Source organism: Schistocerca piceifrons, chromosome 5, assembly GCF_021461385.2.
Source record: "Schistocerca piceifrons isolate TAMUIC-IGC-003096 chromosome 5, iqSchPice1.1, whole genome shotgun sequence".
Lineage (NCBI taxonomy): Eukaryota > Metazoa > Arthropoda > Insecta > Orthoptera > Acrididae > Schistocerca > Schistocerca piceifrons.
This window is the reverse complement of record NC_060142.1, coordinates 397434140-397456859: the sequence shown is the minus strand read 5'-3', so window position 1 is coordinate 397456859 and position 22720 is coordinate 397434140. Positions and strand designations below refer to the sequence as shown.

At 39.1% G+C, this 22720-nt stretch overlaps 2 protein-coding genes across 2 annotated transcripts in view; one reads left to right on the top strand and one right to left on the bottom strand.

Moving 5' to 3' along the window:
* Positions 1-22720, bottom strand: part of LOC124797875 (protein stum) — a 145900-nt gene that overhangs the window by 5248 nt on the left and 117932 nt on the right. The window lies entirely within an intron of this gene.
* Positions 1-22720, top strand: part of LOC124797873 (KICSTOR complex protein ITFG2-like) — a 51741-nt gene that overhangs the window by 6384 nt on the left and 22637 nt on the right. Inside the window, exons 2-3 of the mRNA XM_047260962.1 lie at positions 17626-17921; positions 18115-18312. Coding sequence (XP_047116918.1) covers positions 17626-17921; positions 18115-18312 — 494 coding nt within the window. The remainder of the gene's footprint in view (positions 1-17625; positions 17922-18114; positions 18313-22720) is intronic.

Below are 22720 nucleotides of genomic sequence, written 5' to 3'. Positions count from 1 at the left end.
TTTAAAACCCACTTCCTTTCGTCTTCCCCTCTCCTTCCCTCTTTCCTGATGAGGCAACAATTTGTTGCGAAAGCTTGAATTTTGTGTGTATGTTTGTGTTTGTTTGTGTGTCTATCGACCTGCCAGCGTTTTTGTTCGGTAAGTCACCTCATCTTTGTATTTATCTATTATTTGATTCCATTTAGATGCAAAAACCCAGTCAGCTGGTCAGTAGCAGTTTCGTATAATAAAAATTTCACTTGTTGTAAGGCATGCTTTAGCAGTACACAAAAATAAATTGCTGAGATGTTTGTTAAGTGCTTTGCTTTGGAGACAACTAGGATTTGGAGGTGCTGAAATATGGTGAATCCTATCTTGTTGTGTATCTATTAGCTATAGTCAATTTTGTTGGATTTCATTGTATTTGGAATGATTAATTCTTAGATAGCACATTATTATGTTTGACTGTGAAGTCGATTTTTTCTGTACACTGGAAATTTTGAAATTATGGTTGAAATTTATTTTAACATCAAGTGCTAATAGATATTGTTGCAATACACAGAGTCCAGCGGCAAATGGAAAACTTATCTTCACTGTGAGAAAAAAAGTTTTAGTGAAGCATATAATGATACAAAGTTTTGTCTCCACTCTTTCTGTGCTATTGCAAGGAAGCATATTTCATCAGACATTCATAAATTATCATGGGTTTTTGTTGTCGTGGTTTCATAAGATGTGTTGAGAATTGGACAAGTGACTGCTTAAATATGTGTTTGTGGGCTGTAAATAGCCTAACCTTGTCTTTGTGGTCCCTACAGGCACAATATGTAATGTGGGGTCAGTACTATATCCCTAAAGTTGTCACTTTATATTGTTTTTTGTGGAACTTTGTAAGTAGGCTTCAGCAGAATTATTGGCATCTTTCTTAAAGTGTTTGCCAGTTCAGGCTTTTCACCATTTCCGTGACACTGTATTGAGTCAGACAAACCTGTCACTATTTGTGTTTTTCTCCTTTGCATATCTTCAATATACTGTGTTAGCTCTATTTGGTGTGGGTCCCACATACGTAAACAGTATTCTAGAATGGGTCTCTCTACTTCATAGACTGCTTGAATTTCCAATCAGTGACCTGGTTTGCCACTTGCTTTACTTATGAGTATGCCTATGTAATCATTCCACTTACTATCCAAACAAAATTTTATGTATAGCTGATGAAGGACTTAGTTCAATAACTTTTATTATGTAGCAGTCTTCCTTTTAGTATGCCTGTATGCCACACAACACCACCTCTTTGCTGTGAGTGCAACCTATCTTTTTCATATTCTTGTTAGTTCCTCACAGATTACATTTGATTCTCCATGTGATGATATTTTTGTTAATCAGTATTGGCATTATATAAAGTCAAATGCTTTTTGGAAGTCAGAAAATCTGTATCCATTTGATTGCTTTGATAAATGGCACTAAGGATGTCACATTTGAAAAGTGTGAGATGTTTTCACAGTGGCATGGAAGATGATAATCTGTTTGGGCTACCTCTTTACATTTGAGCTCACAGTATTCCTTAAAGTTTTATGACAAATTGATGTCATTGGTGTTGGGAATATTTTTTTGTAAGAGTTCTACTACTCTTTGTGTTATGAGTGTGACCTGCGCTTTTTTCCAATTATTGGACACTTTCTTTTTGTGCTGTGAATGTGCAGTATGTTATGGTTGAAACAAGATCAAATTTGGCCACGAATTCTGTATAGAAGGTGATAGGGACTTCATTGGGCATTCATTTGCATAATTTTTCACTCCTTTTTGCAAAGATGTATCTATGTGACTTAAAAACTTTTTCTTATCAAGATGCATTCCTGGATACCTGCAATTTAAAAGTTACATTTCTGGTTGCAGATAGTGAAAAATATTGAAGGAGATACTTAATCTCTTAACTTAATCTCGGATAACTAAAACTGAATAAAAATTATATTTCATGTCTACCACTCGTCAAGGTCATATACTGTTCATTTATGCTCAATCAGTGTTAAGAAATCAAAAGAGTGCAGAATTCTGGGAAACAATACTGGATAATAGACCATTATGATCAGCAGTTTCGTATGAATCATGAATGAGATATTGTTTGTCAAAAAGCCAAACATTCGCTTGAAACATATGTTAGCACATGTAGTACTTATGCAGTCATACTTTGCAAAATAGAATTTCACGTGTTATACATTCTACCCTTACCTGGCAACGAAGTGTAAATGTGAAGTTTCAGTGAACTGATTAAATACTAGTGGAATGGAACAGTTTACATATTGGATGAGGATAACATGTGGATGTGCTACATCACCTTCTGTGCATCCACACTGCAGTAGTGGTGTCAAAAGCCACAATTATAACTTTTTTTCAGATCTTTGCCATGAGCTGTTCCATTCTAATGTGTATTGATCTCTTCATTGCAAAAGACAGGCCTGACCTCTGTGAGGATATCCCTTTTGAAACTCTGAGGTCATGGCAGCAACAATAATTATCAAAGTACAAACAGCAACTAGAATAAGTAGAAAGAATAAACTAGATAAATATGCACCAAGGAGGAACACGAAACATTTTGCCCTGGGTAGGAAGTGTGTGGAGGAGCTGTGGCTCACATTTGGGAAAGTATTTGATGGAGTGCTGGAGAAAAATAGTTCTTGATATCCACCTCCGTAGTGCAACGGTAGTGTTACTGCCTACCACACAAGGGGGCTTGGGTTCGATTCCCGGCAGGGGATGGGGTATTGAGTGTCCTTCATCATCATTTTCATCATCATTGACACGCAAGTCGCTGAAGTGGTGTCAACTAAAAAGACTTGCAGTACAGTGGCAGAACCCTGAAGGGGATATCCCAGCCAATAAATGCCATACGATCATTTCATTTCACAGTTCATGATGTGAGGATATAAGAATAACAGACAGAGTTGATGACCACTGCATTTTTAACAAACACATAAATAAATAAAATGAAGTATAGAGCTGTAGGTAGATATACTAAATAAAATATGTTTGGGTATCAAAGGGGCAATGTGTAAGCCATCAAGTACTTCCATAGCAGAATCTTATTTAAAGGCCTTTCTCAAAAAATTCCATTTTCAAGTATTCCATCACAAAGGAAGATGTAAAAGTAACACCCCCCCCCCCCCCCATTTTAATTTTTACATCATTGCAAAAATAAGTGATACAGGAATTATTAGTGCCTGTGTTGTTTAGAAGCATCTAACAGATGAATAAACAAATTAATTAAGTTTCCCAGAACTCAGTAAGACCCTGTCAGATTCTTTACAGAAACTGTAGCTGTGTTAGGCCTTCTTTTAACCATAATATACCATGGACCCACTGAACAAGAAAATTTGCGCAGTGCTTACAAGAAAGTGCAGGTCACACCTATCCACAAGAAGGGTAGCAGAAGTGATCCTCAAAACTACTGCCCATAAAGCCAGATGCACACCAGGGAAGTACAAGGTGCTATCCAAAATTTTCGGGACTGGTGCTGCCATCTGTTGAAAACCTTACCTTTGGACTAATGAGGATGTTTATCACCGCCAGTAATGCTTCTTGAATCCTCTCTAGAATGTCGAACTGACATTTTACGTTTTGGGAATAGCGCGAAGTCATAAGGAGCCAAATATGGCTAGTACGGTGGGTGGGGTACAACTGTCATGTTTTTTGCCAAAAAGGCACTGGTGAGCAAGGACGTGTGACAGGGCGTGTTGTCATGATGCAGCAGCCAGTTCCCTTGACGCCAAAGTTTGGGCTGTCATCACCGCACGTTTTCAAGGAGCCGTCGCAAAATGTCACAGTAGCATGCGGAATTCACTGTTTGGTTGGGTGGGATGAATTCTTTGTGCGCAGTTCCATTGGTATCAAAGAAAATGATGATCATGCTCTTCACTTTGCTCTTCACCTGCCTCGATTTTTTGGGTCTTGGAGGGCCCAGGCTCTTCCACTGGGATTATTGTTGCTTTCTCTCTGGGTCATAACCCTAAATCCAGCTCTCGTCGCCAGTGATGACCTGTGATAAAAAGGTTGGATCATCAGATGCGGTCTGACGAAGGTCCATGTACACTTCAACATGCTGTGCCTTCCGATCGGCAGTCGAGATCCTTGGCACGAATTTTGCGGTGACATGATGCAAGCCCAATCCATCAGTCAACATTCGTTGACATGTTCCATAACCAATACTCACTTCATCCGCATGGTCGTGAATAGTTCGGCGTCGATCCACATGAACCAGTTGTTGGAGTTTGGCAACAATGTCTGGCGTTGTGTGGCTAATGAGCCATCCAGTGTGAGCATCATCTTTGACGACTGGACGGCCGGCCCTGAACCGAGCATGCCATTCAAACACACGCGTACGGCTCATGCTCTGTCCCCCAAACATTTGTTGAATCATAGCAAGGGTCTCCGTAGCACTTTTCCCAAGATTCACACAGAATTTGATAAACATGCGCTGTTCTGTTCATGGATCCATCGGAAAATCGCCACTCACCAAACACAGAGTATTACGGAAATCACTGTAGACATGCAACGTGTCCTCCCAGCTGAATGCCACTCTGCACACTGACTCATCAGATATACAGCTCTCGCCACCTAGCTATGCAAAGATCTACTACTACTACTTTCCAGATGGCAGCACCAGTCCCGAAAATTTTGGATTCCACCTCATATGTTGTGAACCATACTGTTCATGCCGCACATAAATAATGTGGCAGACAAGGTTAATTAGCAATCTCAAACTTTTTGCAAATGATGCAGTTATCTATAATGAAGTACTGTTTGAGAAAAGCTGTACAAATATTTAGTCATCTCTTGATAAGATTTCAATGTGGTGCATGAATTGTCAACTTGCTTTATAAGTTCAGAAATATAAAACTGTTCACAGATAAGATCAGTGAATTCATACAAATACTTGGATGTAGTAATTTATGAGGACATGGAGTGGAATGATCATACAGGCTAAGTTGTATGTAAAGTATACAGCAGACTGCTTCATTGATAGGATGCTCAGAAAATAAAATTATTGTTCAAAGAAGTTTGCTTACAAAATGCTTGTGTGACCCATCGTGGATTATTGCTCAAATTTACGGGACCTGTACCAAATAGAAATGGGGGGCAATTTAATGCATACAGAAAAAGAAGGGGGGAGGGAGGAGGAGGCAGCATGAATGGTCACAAATTTGATCCACAGCCACAGGATAGGGTCACAGAAATTTTGAGGAACCTGATCTGGAAGACACTTGAAAAAGCCACTTAAAATGTTTCAAAAACTGATTTAAAGTGAGGAATCTGAGAATACACAACAGACCCCTATATACTGCTGTTACAGGAACTGCAAAGACAAGGTTAGCCTAATTACGTTGTGCTCCGAGGCATGTAAGCAGTTGTTGTACTCACACACTACATACAAATTCATTCATTCAGTTATTGTGTTCCACAAGAAACTGGGCCCTTCATGCCTGTGGAAAAGTGAAGTTATAAATTGACAAGCAGAAGCAACTGCTGCTGGGTAATGATGTAAAGTATACTAGCAACAAATTATGGTTAGTGCTAATCTACTCAAATTGATAATGATACTTGCTTCTAGAGTACTGTATGTAAGTATGTCAAAAGAAAAAGTTACTTTGGGGAGGGGGAAAAAAGAAAAAGAAACTAACACTATTCCTCCTACCTTATTACTTGGCTGCTGTTTTTATTTAATACTTCAGACAAAGCATTTGTGTAACTTAATACAGACCACCATCAGCTGTGGGTGTACTGGCATAGTCACGATCTGTCTTAATACAAGTATTAGAATTACCCACAATTTACATTATTGGGTTGAAGTATTCAGGGCAGGGATGTTCCGTCTCCATCCAGATCTCCACCGGCAACAATTGATAGACTTTTGCACCAGAATATATAGGGGTTGGACAAGAGTATTGAAACGCCTCAAAAACAATGCATCACAATGTCTGACGAGGTGTAGGAAACCAATTGCCATTCAAAACAATATCCAGTCACCTCAGTGGATAAATACAGGTACTGTATGATTTTATAGGGAATATCATAACTTTCTTCCTGCCAAATAGTGGGAAGTTCAGGTAATGATGATGGAGCTGGATAGTGATCACACACTCTTCTCTCCAAAGTTGACCACAATGGCTGAATAATATTGATGTGTGGAGACTGTGGTGCCCAGAAGAAATGGGAAGGTTCATCCTTGTGCTCAAAAAACCAGTCCTGGATTATACGAGCTCTGTTAACAGGGACCCTGTCATCATGGAATGGAGAATCACCATTGGTGGACAAGTATTGTACCATGAGGTGGACCTGGTCAGCCAAAATTGACACACAGTATGCCTTAATCATAATCTGATCTTGCAGAGCAACCATAGAGCTCATGGAATACGATGATATGGCTGTCCAAATTCACACCAAATCTTCGCCATGTTTCATTCTTGGGATGTAAATTTGGTCAGAATTCGGAAACAGTGTGGAACAAGACTCATCTGACCAAATAAATTTCTTCCATTGCTCCATAGTCCAGGTTTCATGACTCATAAACACCACATTTTCCTGTTACTGGCATCCGTGTGTCTGATGAGTTGTTTTTGAATTCCTGTTCACCTTGCAGTTTCCTACTTATGGAGCTGACAGAGCTTGCAAGTGTAACATTCAGTTCTGCAATGGCTTTTGCAGCTGCTGTTCTCCAATTTTTTGTCACAATCCTCTTCAATGATACTGGATCACTCAACAAACACTTTTTTTGTGTTCTAATTTACCGGGTGATGTTTTTCCACTTTCCTTGTTTGCTGTATAAATCCTCGATACAGCACCTATTGAAACACCTAACACTTTGGCTACCTTGTTTGTGAAAGCACCTACCATACGAGCACCAACAATTTGCACATGTTTGGATTCACTTAGCCCTGAAAAAGTGCACTCACGACTACACAGGACACTGTTCAGACCAAGACTGGCATTTGAAACATATTGAGGACATTGCATATGTGCTATCCATGATCAAATGCAGCAACACAAGCTGCAGGCTTGGCTAGCATTTATGTTTAACTGTATTTCTCATGCTGTTTGCATATTTTTGTCCAGCTGCAAAACTCTGTTCTGAAACCTAGAGAGGAATGCGTAGTATAGATGGAAATTATTTCTTCTTCTAGTATTTTGATCATGGATTGCTGAGTTCATTCTAAATTTGCTCTTGTTATTAACTCCAAATATCATTGGGGATATATGTATTGTTGTATAGGTCACTGAAGAGGCTGCTACAAGATGTTCTGTTGTCAACTTTACACAATATTCTATTTGCACATCTCTGTTGAGCAAATAATTTTTTCAATATTGGTACAGTGTCCCAGATGCCGTAAGACAGAATTGAGGAAAGTTTTCAAAGTATGCTAGTAGTCCTGTCTGCAGGTCAACACAGTGACTTATCAACATGCTGCTGCCCACCTCAGTTTATTATCTGACTTCACACTTTGAGCCTCATCCAGTGTGTATCCATTGATATCTAACTCTGATACCTATGAGTCACTTTTATTTGTTTGGCACTGAATAATATGAGTTTTAGCAAAATTAAGGATTCAATTGTTGGCTGTGAACCAGTTGTAAACTTTTCCAATTATTCTCCCAGCTGTGTTGCTATGGATGTGTTTGGGTCCTTTATCAATATCCTTTAGTTTTGCACCAACGTGACAGGTGATGGAGTATGCATTTCCTGTGTAAGCAGGTCTATTGGATATGCTTTCCTTGGACCCCGTATTTTGAGCTACTGTTTAGGAGCATTTCATGGAATTTAGTAGACAATCGTTTGAACTTCACACCCTGTGTCTTGCTACTATTGTCATGCAGGACTGCAGTATAATTTACCTCACCGAGTTTATTTGTTTAATGCCCAGCAGTCCTCCAAATTGTCCTTCGCTTGTTCTTATAGTTTTGAATATTTTGTGCATAGTACAGGGTTTTTGCCATTTCGTTGACATGCTGAAAAAAATTGGATTCCGCTCATAGCACAGTTTTAAGTCTTGATTAGAGCAAGTCCCTTGTATAAAATAAGGCTCTCTCTTCGTAGTTCAAGATATTTTGATCCCAGATGTTAGTCACCATTTTTCTCAGCTTACATTGTAAATGTTGCAGTCCCATTGTGAAGGAAAACAGTGTTCCAAATGTGGTAAGAATGGTTTTTAAGAAAGAAGAAAATTTTCTCATCTGCTGTGTGTCCTTGGTAAACTTCTTCCCATTTTTCATCGTGTAAATTCTCTCTGAATAGTGTAACTGAGTCAGCATTTAAAATTCTCTGAAATTTTGCATCTTCTTTGTTTGTTAAACTTGATTGATAAGGATACCTTGTTGTTGTTGTTGTTGTGGTGGTGGTCTTCAGTCCTGAGACTGGTTTGATGCAGCTCTCCATACTACTCTGTCCTGTGCAAGCTTCTTCATCTCCCAGTACCTACTGCAACCTACATCCTTCTGAATCTGCTTGGTGTATTCATCTCTTGGTCTCCCTCTACGATTTTTACCCTCCAGTACCAAATTGGTGATCCCTTGATGCCCCAGAACATGTCCTACCAATCGATCCCTTCTTTTAGTCAAATTGTGCCACAAGCTCCTCTTCTCCCCAATCCTATTCAATACCTCCTCATTAGTTATGTGATCTACCCATCTAATCTTCAGCATTCTTCTGTAGCACCACATTTTGAAAGCTTCTATTCTCTTCTTGTCTAAACTATTTATCGTCCATGTTTCACTTCCATACATGGCTACACTCCATACAAATACTTTCAGAAACCACTTCCTGACACTGAAATCTATACTCGATGTAAACAAATTTCTGGAATACAAACGTCTCAAAAATGAGATAGACAGGAAGTGCAAAATGGCTAAGCTGGGATGGCTAGAGGACAAATGTAAGGATGTAGAGGCTTGTCTCAGTAGGGGTAAGATAGATACTGCCTACAGGAAAATTAGAGAGACCTTTGGAGAGAAGAGAACCACTTGTATGAATATCAAGAGCTCAGATGGAAACCCAGTTCTAAGCAAAGAAGGGAAGGCAGAAAGGTGGAAGGAGTATATAGAGGGTTTATACAAGGGCGATGTACTTGAGGACAATATTATGGAAATGGAAGAGGATGTAGATGACGATGAAATGAGAGATAAGATACTGCGTGAAGAGTTTGACAGAGCACTGAAAGACCTGAGTCGAAACAAGGCCCCGGGAGTAGACAACATTCCATTAGAACTACTGATGGCCTTCGGAGAGCCAGTCATGAGAAAACTCTACCATCTGGTGAGCAAGATGTATGAGACAGGCGAAATACCCACAGACTTCAAGAAGAATATAATAATTCCAATCCCAAAGAAAGCAGGTGTTGACAGATGTGAAAATTACCGAACTATCAGTTTAATAAGTCACAGCTGTAAAATACTAACGCGAATTCTTTACAGACGAATGGAAAAACTGGTAGAAGCGGACCTCGGGGAAGATCAGTTTGGATTCCGTAGAAATGTTGGAACACATGAGGCAATACTAACCTTACGACTTATCTTAGAAGAAAGATTAAGAAAAGGCAAACCTACGTTTCTATCATTTGTAGGCTTAGAGAAAGCTTTTGACAACGTTAACTGGAATACTCTCTTTCAAATTCTGAAGGTGGCAGGGGTAAAATACAGGGAGCGAAAGGCTATTTACAATTTGTACAGAAACCAGATGGCAGTTATAAGAGTCAAGGGGCATGAAAGGGAAGCAGTGGTTGGGAAAGGAGTGAGACAGGGTTGTAGCCTCTCCCTGATGCTATTCAATCTGTATATTGAGCAAGCAGTAAAGGAAACAAAAGAAAAATTCGGAGTAGGTATTAAAATTCGTGGAGAAGAAGTAAAAACTTTGAGGTTCGCCGATGACATTGTAATTCTGTCAGAGACAGCAACGGACTTGGAAGAGCAGTTGAACGGAATGGACAGTGTCTTGAAAGGAGGGTATAAGATGAACATCAACAAAAGCAAAACGAGGATAATGGAATGTAGTCAAATTAAATCGGGTGATGCTGAGGGGATTAGATTAGGAAATGAGACACTTAAAGTAGTAAAGGAGTTTTGCTATTTAGGGAGTAAAATAACATGATGGTCGAAGTAGAGAGGATATAAAATGTAGACTGGCAATGGCAAGGAAATCGTTTCTGAAGAAGAGAAATTTGTTAACATCGAGTATAGATTTAAGTGTCAGGAAGTCGTTTCTGTAACTGTTTGTATGGAGTGTAGCCATGTATGGAAGTGAAACATGGACGATAACAAGTTTGGACAAGAAGAGAATAGAAGCTTTCGAAATGTGGTGCTACAGAAGAATGCTGAAGATAAGGTGGGTAGATCACGTAACTAATGAGGAGGTATTGAATAGGATTGGGGAGAAGAGAAGTTTGTGGCACAACTTGACTAGAAGAAGGGATCGGTTGGTAGGACATGTTTTGAGGCATCAAGGGATCACAAATTTAGCATTGGAGGGCAGCGTGGAGGGTAAAAATCATAGAGGAAGACCAAGAGATCAATACACTAAGCAGATTCAGAAGGATGTAGGTTGCAGTAGTCTACATTTTATATCCTCTCTACTTCGACCATCATCAGTTATTTTACTCCCCAAATAGCAAAACTCCTTTACTACTTTAAGTGCCTCATTTCCTAATCTAATATCCTCAGCATCACCCGACTTAATTTGACTACATTCCATTATCCTCGTTTTTATTTTGTTGATGTTCATCTTATATCCTCCTTTCAAGACACTGTCCATTCGGTTCAACTGCTCTTCCAAGTCCTTTGCTGTCTCTGACAGAATTGCAGTGTCATCAGCGAACCTCAAAGTTTTTATTTCTTCTCCATGGCTTCGTGTCTATCTTGGTCACAATAATGCCTTCACTATGCTGTTTGTAGTAGCTTACCCGCTCTACCATCCTTTCTTTCAGGAGTGCTAATTCTGCAAGATTCACAGGAGAGCTTCTGTTAAGTTTGGAAGGTAGGAGACGAGGTACTGGCAGAAATAAAGCTGTGAGGACGGGGCATGAGTCGTGTTTGGGTAGCTCAGATGATAAAGCACTTGCCCGCGAAAGGCAAAGTTCCCGAGTTCGACTCTCGGTCCGACACACAGTTTTAATCTGCCAGGAAGTTTCATATCAGCGCACACTCCTCCTGCAGAGTGAAAATCTCATTCTGGAAACATTCCCTAGGCTATGGCTAAGCCATGTCTCCACAATATCCTTTCTTTCAGGAGTGCTAATTCTGCAAGGTACGCAGGAGAGCTTCTGTTAAGTTTGGAAGGTAGGAGACAAGGTACTGGCAGAAATAAAGCTGTGAGGATGGGGCGTGAGTCATGCTAGGGTAGCTCAGATGGTAGAGAGAGCACTTGCCCGCAAAAGGCAAAGGTCCCGAGTTCAAGTCTCGGTCTGGCACACAGTTTTAACCTGCCAGGAAGTTTCATATCAGCGCTCACTCCGCTGCAGAGTGAAAATCTCATTCTGGAAACATCCCCTAGGCTGTGGTTATGTCATGTCTCCACAATATCCTTTCTTTCAGGAGTGATAATTCTGCAAGGTTCGCAGGAGATCTTCTGTTAAGTTTGGAAGGTAGGAGATGAGGTACTGGCAGAAATAAAGCTGTGAGGACGGGGCGTGAGTCATGCTTGGGTAGCTCAGATGGTAGAGCACTTGCCCGCGAAAGGCAAAGGTCCCGAGTTCGAGTCTCAGCCCGGCACACAGTTTTAATCTGCCAGGAAGTTTCACTGTCTTATATGTTTCCAAGCCTTTTTCTGAAGTACAGCAGTCTAATGGGTGTTCCGTGCCGGATTCAGTGAAGTCTGTGACCTGGGACTTTATTCTTCTTTGTGTGTAGCCACTCCCCCTTTCCACAAGTTACATCTAAAGTAACAAGGTATTAACTTGTATCCATCTAAATGCACCTGTACAGTTTTTGTGACCTCCAGAGGATGTTCTGTTATGCATGACACACCTGTAAGAATACCTTTCAATTTTTCAATCTCCTGCACTCATATGAGAACCAAACTTATCTTGTTGAACAAGCTTCTTATGTATTGGTGGGAAATGCCTAATATATCATGATTGTTTACCATTTTACTGTCAAAGCTGCCATTTTTTTTGTTTCTCTTTATTGTTCCAATGGTGTCTTTAGTTGTTCAACAGCACTGTCCTTAGGAAACATTTACCCTAAAAAAGTTTTGGAAATCACAGGGGTTGAACAGAAAATTGAAACAAAAAGAACTGTAACATATGACAAAATTGAAAGTACAGATGTAGATGGGTAGGCGACACACTTGACTTTCTTTATCTATTTAATATGATCTGATTAGAGCCATCATGCCCCCTCTTACATCGGATGATGGTTTCACATATCTGTTTTACATCATAGTTGCCTAAGAAAAATAATTTCAATATGACAAGTAGTATTAAATTGCTCACTGTGTCTGAAGTGGCAGTATGAGTAAATAGTGATGGTGGTGGTGGTGGTGGTGGTGGTGGTGGTGATGGTGATGGTAGTGGCAGATATAGAAAGAATTTATAAGTGTACAAAAAAATGTTTTCTGATATAGTGAGTTCTGGGGAAAGTAAATTTAAGGAGACTGCATCAGTTAAGAAAACTTGGAAACGAGGAAGATCTAAATAGTCTTCATGGGTTTGCCGCTGGATCACGTTGTGCAAATTCCACAATATTTCCTCAGAGCACTGTGGTGTGTACAAGATCCCTTGTCAGTGTGGAACAGCGTATACAGGCAAGACATGCCGCACGGTACAAGAACGCTGCAATGAACATCAGCGTCATATACGCCTTCATCAACCGGAAAAGTCGGCAATTGCAGAACACTGCCTGGATCAGGACATCGCATGATTTATGAAAAGTCGGAAGTTTTATCCTCGGCATCATCTTTCTGGGATTGCGTCATTAAGGAAGCAATACATATCGTACAGCCGACAATCTCATCAACAAGGATACGGGATTTCAACTGAGCACAGCCTGGAGCCCTGCATTGGCTGCTATTAAATCACGACTTGAAAATCAAGATTCTTCGATAACAGGCCTGTCATAACACTGGCCTAGTACAGCCATTGGTGAGTAATGTCTGGCCGCACTTTTGATAAACGCAGTGTACAGCGCACGTCCGGGAGAGCCGCTCTGAGATTCTCGGCAGAGGGAGTTTGAATAGGGCAAATCACTGCGCATGCGCGATTTCCACGGCTGCATATTCTTCGTGTACATGTTCTGAAAATGGGGTGTTGGTGTGTGGATACCGTCAGTCGTACCTAGCCACGAGCAAGGTTTAACCAACTGAAGATGTCAGACAGTTGCTCTGAGGAAATATTCTGGAATTCGCATAATGTGATCCGGTGGCAAACCCGTGAAGACTATTTACAACATATCTGCCAGGAAAGCTTGAAGAGTCATGTGAGGAATATCTAGTTAGAAAGAAATATGTAACTGGGTAATGAGTGTGCACAGTGGCAATGCTGATGTCTTCTTGCACTTTAGATTTTCATCTGTTAGTGCTCGTAGATTCTTTGCTGTAAGAGAGAAGTTGATATTTGTCCTGTTTAAGCTTAAAAATGGTAAGGATTCCTGATATTTCATGCTAATGACCCTAGAACGGCCAAACAGTACTGTTTGGGTTTTGGATGGGTTGACGTTTAACCATGTATCCTGTACACATTTTGGTAGTGCACACAGGTTGGTATTGAGATTCTTGATAGCTGTCTTTAGGTTTCTTGGTTTTGCACTTAGGCACAACTGGAGATCATCAGCATGCATGTGGTATTTGCAGCAGTACAAAACTGATGACACATAATCTACACACAATGAAAAGGCTATAGGACATAATACTGAACCTTGGGGTGCCTGATCCTACGTGCCTCCATTGTGACTTTATGGTGCAGGACATGGTGTTGGCAAGACGTCAGGTATGAGCGAAGCCATTCCATAGTATTTCATGATTTTGGCCATTCCTTGGTTACTGATGTAACATTTGTGCAATTTACATTGAAATTTTTACATGGAAATAATAAATAGATAGACCTGAATATGACAATGTATAGCAAAGGCTTGAGAATGTGAGCTGTTTCAGTTTGCCACTAAGGAAAGGAATGGGAAGTGTTGCAGCTGAAACAGAACTTTCACTTTTCATGGAATGAATCCTTTGCTTACATGAGGTGTGATCGAAAAGTAACAGACATGTTAGTTTCAAAGAATTTTTATTTGCCAACGTCAACTTTGTCCCCTTCAAAATAATCCCCCTCAGGTATAATACGCTTGGGCCAGCACTTTTTCCAATCTTGGAAGCACTTCTTCTTTCTTTATGGTGTCCAGGTTCTTCATCAATTCTGTTTTTATCTCATCAATGGTGGTAAAACAATGACCGTCCATGGTTCCCCTCAGCCTCAGCAACAGAAAGAAGTCGCAGTGGTCCATGTGTGGCAAATATGGTGACTGAACGCACTTAAGAGTTTTGTTTTTTGCCAAAAAAATTGTAAAGAAGCATTGAAGTGTGAGTGGTAGCCATATTGCGATGCAATTTTGATGGGTGGTTTTACCACAGTTCTGGTTGTTTTCTTCAGATTGATATGTGCAAACAGCACATAACTTCCAGGTAGTATTTCTTATTGATTGTACGACCATGAGGCCGAAACTTGTGATCCACTATCCTAGAAAATAGTGAGAAGAAACTTCACATGTGATCAAACTTGTTGAATTTTCTTCGGTTTTGGCTCTTCAGGCAGTTTCCATTGGGATGATTGGGCCTTGATTTTGACATAATACCTGTATACCAATGTTTTGTCACCTATTATAACCTTCTTTTAGAAGTTCTGAATCGTCGTTGACCTCATTAGCAATTCCGGAACGATGTATCGTGATGTCAGTTTTGGTCAAAATTCAACAATTTCATAACAAACTTTGGTGCTACATAAAAAAATTGCTTGGCAGTAGCCAAAGGATATGCTGACATCATTAGCAACCTCTCTGATGGTGATTTGATTAGTTTTCCAGAAAAATTTTCTTTAGTTCTTCCACATTATCAACCATAACTGATGTGCTAGGGTGTCCAGGGTAGTCATAATCTTCAATGGCTTCTTGACCCTCTTTGAAACATTTATATCATTTTAAACTCTTGTCTTACTCATAATGGATTCATCAAAAGCCACACTCAACATTTCAAATGTGGCGCTGCCACTTTATTCCATTTTTCAAGCAAAATGTAATGCAACTTCTTTGATCCATCTGTTCTGAAAGTAAAATAAAGTTCGCTGAGCACTCAAAACACGTAGAACCTTTTCAACTGTCAACAATAAAGTAAATATTCAAATAAGTTGATAAAGGAAACTTACATCAGGAACACACATACTAACAAGATTTTTTGAGGATAGGGTTTATAATGCCTGCAAAATTAAAAAAGAATTGTTTATTGCTCACACCTTGTATACCAGTCAGTAAAAGGTGCCATCACTCACATTCGTAGGTATACTACTTGCTGATCTCAGTAACTCATACCTCAGCTTCTCCTTGACCTTTGAACTAGTATTTAGACATTGTTTTACCTGTAAGGCAGTTCTTGCCTTCAAATTGTTAGTCACAAATCTTATTCCCTGTTCCTAACCCTCATTGCAGTGCCTGTACCTGGCAGAGAAGACATTCCAGCTAATACACACCCTTCTACAGTGCGAGAGGCACGTATTATTCTGCTGTGTACCAGGGTGTGTGAGAATTTGTGGCTATGAACGGACAGATCAAGCTGCAAAGCGGACCTGCAGGGAACTTAATGTGGCACAGTATGCCATTTCACTGCAGGCTGTGCCATTCCCCTGCAGAATAACATTTCACTGATGAGTTGAAGATCCATGCAATTGTGGGAGGAGGGGTGACTGGCAGTGATGGATGATAAACTGCTGCTGATAAAGCCAGCTATCCAGCCACGACATTCCTCCTGCTGGTCACTTCAATGGGATGAAGTGTCCCTGACCCGCCTCCGAATTGGTCACTGTCCCCTCACACATTTCTTCGTGCTCTGATGAAAGTACCACCTGGTGTGAGACGCCTGTGGTATGCAAATTACTACACACTACATTTTAACTGTGTGCATTTTGTCTAGTGATAAGTGGGCAGAAGCAAATTTAGATGGGGTCTGTTCCATATATTAGCTGAGGACGTCACAAGTGTTGTCAGGCTTCTAAAATTTTGTGAAGTATCTGGACTCTGGCCTAGGCTTTAGGCTGGAGATTTTAGTATGTTGTGGAGTGCCTGGCCCATCCCTTTTATTTCACTGATAAGGTAGCTGCAGATATCTGCTGCATTCTTTTGATTCTTTCCACTGTTTTCGCTCCTTAGGGCGTTTTTTTATGCTTTTATTTGCAGTTTACCTTTAAAAAATTTTTCAGTCTTCAGTCTAACTAAACAATACCTAACAACAAAGGTTTTCATTTGCCCTAATGTAAACTACGGGGATTAACATTTAGATATTAGAACTCAATACGTGAAAAAAAAGTTCCTTTCCATTATTGGAAAATACACATCAAATAAGTTAAACCTTGCCTCTCAAACTTCACAGAGATCACTCTACTTTGGGTGTTTCACAACTGCCTGCAGCCCACCATGACCAATTGGTAGAAATTTTAGTTTGGGCACTAAAGACTGTGCTGCTGTGGGTCCTCACCATCACCATCACTGTCTTTGATGTTGTCATCTTGATCATGTTCCAAACCCCTGCAGATAATGCGCTCCTAAAACCTCAGAAATAACATTTACCTGCTTATCTTTTGTCAACCAAACCATGTTTTTAGCAAACATTTGATTCAGATTGGCATTTAGTCATATTAACATGTAAAACTGTTTTTAAATCACCATGTTCCATACCTTGGTGTTTGATCTCCAATCTTTATTGCCACCTTTGAGTTTAACTGTTGCAATTGATGATCTTGGTGTCATGAAATTAAGCATATAATGAGATATTTTTGGCTGAGTGTTTTTGAGATGTCAGGGTTTTGTTGTTGAGAGTGACGACTTTTTTTAATGGTGATTTTCATACAGCTGTTTGTCACAATTGGTCATGGTGGGCTGCAGGCAGTTGTGAAGCACCCAAAGTAGAGTGATATCTGCGAAGTTTGAGAGGCAAGGTTTAACTTATTTGATGTGTATTTTCCAATAATGGAAAGGAACTTTTTTTCACATATTGAGTTCTAATATCTAAATGTTAATCCCCGTAGTTTACATTATGGCAAATGAAAACCTTTGTTGTTAGGTATTGTTTAGTTACCTCTTATGCTATATTATGCTCATTTATTTAGACAGTAGTTAGCTGTTTTGGTAGATTGTTTTTACTTGCTCTCTTGGACAGTCAGTTGACACCGAAACCTATCGAAAATACACTAAATGCACACCAACAAGTGTCACTCTGGAAATGCTCTAGCCTTATATTGTTCTCTACTGTGTAGTAAGTATGGAGAGCAGCAATTACAATTATGTTGTAACACTAATTGTTATAGTGTAAAAAAATAATTGGTAAAAGGTAGGAAAATTGTAAGATTGCCAATAGGAAACTAATAATACCTAGAATCATATCAATAGCAATTACTTTTGAATCTATTCTCTCAATTTTGTCAGGTTGCTTTGATAAGAGACATAGATGGTGATGGATGCAATGAACTTGTACTGGGACTGACAGATCGTGTTGTTCGTTCATATCGTTGGATTGTTCAAAATGCAGATATGAGTAAACCTGAAAATGGAAAGCTTCTGTGCCTGAATAAGTGGGAATGTACAAATCAAATTGGCACAGTGACTTTGCACCATTATGGGGAGGATGGTGCTCCATGTCTCCTTGTTGCACAGCCAGGAGGTACTTATATGAAGATAAGTTGCCTCATCCGTGAGAGTGAAGATGCAGCAAATATAGATAGGTGTGCTATATTCTGATTTTTATTTGAAATTTGCTGTGTTGTGCAAAAATGTGATGAGCTTATCATTCTAACAATAAAGTGAGGACATTTCTTTTCCAATAATATATTCCATATTAATTCAATATTTATGTTTGTATGGTGCCCTTTTATAAGATCTACTTAGTAATTTCTTTTTGTTTTGTTTCGTTGACAGTGAGGACCTACTAACATCATCATTAGTGGATTACCACCCTTTAGCATCTTCTCACATGCGTAATCCAAATGTGTCAACAGAAATTGTGGGAGATATTGAACCTCCTGAAGTAGCAAAGAAGTCACCAAAAACCAAGAGATATGCTGTTGCAACTCTGGATGGTACACTGATGCTTGTTGAAGATGAAGAAATATTGTGGTAGTTAATATCTTTGTGAAACTCACTTACATATTTATTCATTTTGTAGGTAGGAAAAAGAAATATCAATAAAATCTTTTGTTTTTGATGCATGTAGCTGATGAATGTCAAGTGCATGCTCAGCATCCTCATTTGACCATCTGTTAGATAAATATCTATTCTGATGTCTTATTTTTGTGCTTCACATTGAACCAGAATTTTAAATTGTTTCATTGCATTTTACCATAGTGTTCTTGAAACAAATAACAACAATGGAAATATCCTAATATAAAGTATTCAGTTATTTCAGTCTTGAAGATGAAGATCTGAGTATTGCAAAGAGTGTGGGTGTTCTTCTTCAGAGCTGTTAAGAGTCATTAGAATGTTCAATTGCATATATGTCAGGCAGTGGCAAAACACAGAGGTGCAACAAGAATCCTGAATAATGAATGGAAACCAGTGAGTGAGCGGTTACATGAAATTTACTGTGTTTAGTCAGTGGAAGTGATTTGTGAATAGTTACTATGAAATCCCTACATCTACATACATACTCCATAAGCCTAGTGGGAGTATCTTGTACCACTGCTAGTCATTCCCTTACCAGTTCTACTCACAAATGGTGTGAGGTGAAAAATAACTGTCAATATGCTTCCATACTAGCCGTAATTTCTCTTATCTCGTCTTCATGGTCGTTATGGGAGATGTATCTTAGTGGCAGTAAGATCATCTGCAGTCTGTCACAAATGCCAATTATCTGGACTTTCTCAATAGTGTTTTGTGAAAAGAGTGTTTTCTTCCCTCCAGGGATTCCCATTTGAGTACATGGAGCATTTTCCTAACACTTGTGTGTTGTTTGAATCTACTGGTAGTAAACCTAGCCACAGAATTGCTCAGACATCTTTCTTTAATCTGACCTGGTAGAGATCCCACATGTCCAATGTCCACTGCCTCAGGATTCTAAGGTCCAAGTGCCCAGAAACAGTGTACAAGTGTAGAGTGAGTTGCTCTTGTATGAATATGTGTTAGTTTTCTACTTCTGAACGAAGACTTCCTCTGAAAGCTGAAATATTTCTAGTGCTCACCCCCTGAATGTGGTGAGTAGCAACCTATCCTTTCCACATGGTTTTTATACTAAGATATTAATGTTGATGTATACCTGTCTTCACAAAGAAGTAACATAATTAAGATTTGTCAATTGTTTATGTTGCTTGTTGAGGCTTGCTTGACCACTTGTTGCAATATTGCTGATTGGATTCTGTGTGTGATTGTTTGTTTTAACATTATTCTGCAATTTCCCCAGCATGAGTGGCTGGCATTGCGTTCACCAGAGCACGGCAGATTTCCTTCCCCATCCTTCTTTAAACCTAGCTTGTGCTCTCTCTCTTAACATATCATTGACAACGAGGCTATTAAACACTAATTTCCATTCCCTCAATTGCTTGTGGTGTGGAGTTCAGCCCGTAACTGGAGATATAATGTACCTGCCATGCCAAAGTCTGAGTGCTTTTTGATGGTAGTTACAGTGTGGTTCTCCCCTTACTACCTGAAAAGGTCATTCGCTGCAAAGTACAAAAGGGACCCACTCATAGTGTTGCAAATATACCACATACTGTACAGGAAGTCTGGACTCTCCATCAGTACAAGGATTATTAAACATAAATTATGTCCATGTCCATGGTGTATCATGCACTGTATGAGACTGAACATACAATAAAATTAGCTGACATAAGGGTTCTTGCTGTGAAGATGCGGTACTATGCCTGCTTGGTGAGAGAAGCAGTGCAAATTCGCAAATGCAATAGTTTCAACATGCGTGTAGCAAGATGAGAACCACATCAGTAATGACCACAGAAAAGTCCTTAGACACAGGCATAACAGGTCATGTAATCTCAGGCTGCGAGCTTTACTCCAGTCTGCCACCGGCAATTAAGGATTAACCTTTGACAATGCCAGCCACTTGGGCTGGCAAAATGTGTGTGGCAGAAGACAATAGGCAATAAATTTGTAATGTACTTCAGTTTTGTACTGTGTGTGCATTATCTAATGGAAGAAGTAATATGCCTAAAAGGCAGAAACTATTTCAATACATCCATTTGTTAACACCAACACCGTGCTTGATCAGTGTTTGAATTAATCAAAGTTACTGCATCCCCAAGTCTGTAACTAGATAGATAAGTTGAAAAACAGCATTAGTCCTTTCCTTGTTGACCCAAAATTTTGAAACTAATTGTTTTTCGTAAATATTACAGAGTTTCTTCCTGTATTTTTGGTTGACGCAATATTACTGATTTTCGTGACACATTTTGAGAATAGGACTCTCATTCAAAGGGGGGAAATTTTTCACTTTTTTTCATTCTTGTAACTCCAATCAATCTTTAATAAAATGAATTCTCCAAATATGTTCATAAACTCTTGTAGTAGAAAAAATTGATCTCATTCCTCTCTCGTGCTTGTACTGAAGATCTGAACTTGATTCTGTAATTCATCATCTTCAACCCTCACAGCAACAGTGGCAGATTCAGTGTTCTGCTCATGGCCATTTGTTTTCAACATTACAGTTTATTTTTAAATTCTTTTCCCATATCCTTTTCTTACGTCTTAACCTTATTAGGCTTTTTTTTAAAATTCTTGTACACTCTTATAGTCCGTTGGAACCACCCTTTTCCTTTATTGAAATTCAGATATCACCAGTTCCCATATGTTTGATACATAAGAAAATCTGAAGTTCACATCTCTTTTTATTTTCTCCACTTATAGATACAATTTTTGTATGGGTTCCTCAGTCCCCTCAAATCCTTTATCTTCTGGTATCTCATTTAATCTTTTACTCAATCACCCCTTATAACTTCTAACTTACAATCAATATTTGACATCAACATCATTATTAATGCCACTTGTAAGTTTTCTGGCTCTTTGTATTTCTTCCATTAGTCTCCTTTTATCTGATAAATAAAAAAAAGAGTGTTGGTCACATGTTCTTTCAAAGCTCTTTAAGTATTACAGCCCTGATCAAACTCTTCACTAATTTTTCCTTTTTCAGTGTGTTCAATAGAGCCTCTCCAAAAGTTGATTAGATTAGAAATGACCAGTGGCCTTACCCAGTTTGGAGTTCTGATTCCTTTTCTAATAAATAGTCTTCTACTGTTCTGTTTGATCCCACTCTGGGGAAGTAAACTTTTCCCAAATAAATCCAGACATCTTCTTCTATTCGTGCTCATCATGCACTGTCACCAATTGCCATATCTTGATTTTGATCACTATGTGGCTATATTCAGTGCTAAAAAAATGTGAAAAACAAATTACAATAAGGTAACATGCATACCTTGTTAAATATACAGTTGCATAAGCTTTAAATGTAAGTCAGTCATAAAATATATACCAGTAAATGTAAGGTAAAACATTGAAAACAATGGTGAGTTCACACTGTGGCTGCTGTTTGTGATTACAACTCAGCTATCTTCAGTGTATGTCATATCAACTTAAAATGCCCTCCTTACATGTATGTTGCATTGACAACATGTATTAACTTTATTTTAACGTCACAGGTCATGTGTTTTATCATTTTATTTATTATTTTATGCTTTGTAATAACTGATGTATATAAAACAAATAAGATGGTTGTAACTAAAAGCAGTGACGAACGTTTTACAGTTGTACATGGTGGTAACTAAGTGAACTCCCTAGTGGCCTCAGCGCCTGCTGCACATTTTACTATTGAACATTATTTAAAAACTACAAAACATCTTGTTCAAATACCTAAGTTAATACAAAGTACTGTTAAAGGAAATCAGACAGATAAGAGTGCTGCTAAAAGACATCATGCCATCAGCAGTGTTTCGAAAGGCTAGGAACCCATCTCCTTTAAAATGTCCTTGCTTATGAGTTTCATAACAAATCCATTATAATTTATATAGTTTGGTGTTAAAACTAATAAACCATTGACTACGTCATGTAATAATTTGAGAAATACATTACATTTGTCTCCAGAAACTCTTATGCGATGTAGGAGAAATTTAATCATAATTAGGTTATTATCATCAGATCAGAGTGTCTGTTGGGTTCAGGGCATAGTAGCCAAATCCCAACTATTTTTAAATTGTTCCCAAAACTGGGAGCTTCTCATTGCCAACTTCCCTTTATGCAGTGTCACACAAGACAATGCTTGATGGCAGGAGATAAACTCTTTAAACAGTTCCATACATCTTCCCTTCTCACATAAAAGGAGCATCCTCAGTGTGAAGACATAATTGGTGCATTGTGCCCACTTGCAAGAAGGTGCCCAGCAAAATTAGATTTCTTTGCTGCATTTTTGTAATCTAATGCGACATGTTTGCTAAATCTGTCTGAACCAGTTTGTCCCACATAGCAAGCTTTGCAGTCAGGACATTCAATTCTGTAGACACCTGACCTATGGATAAGGTTTCCTTTT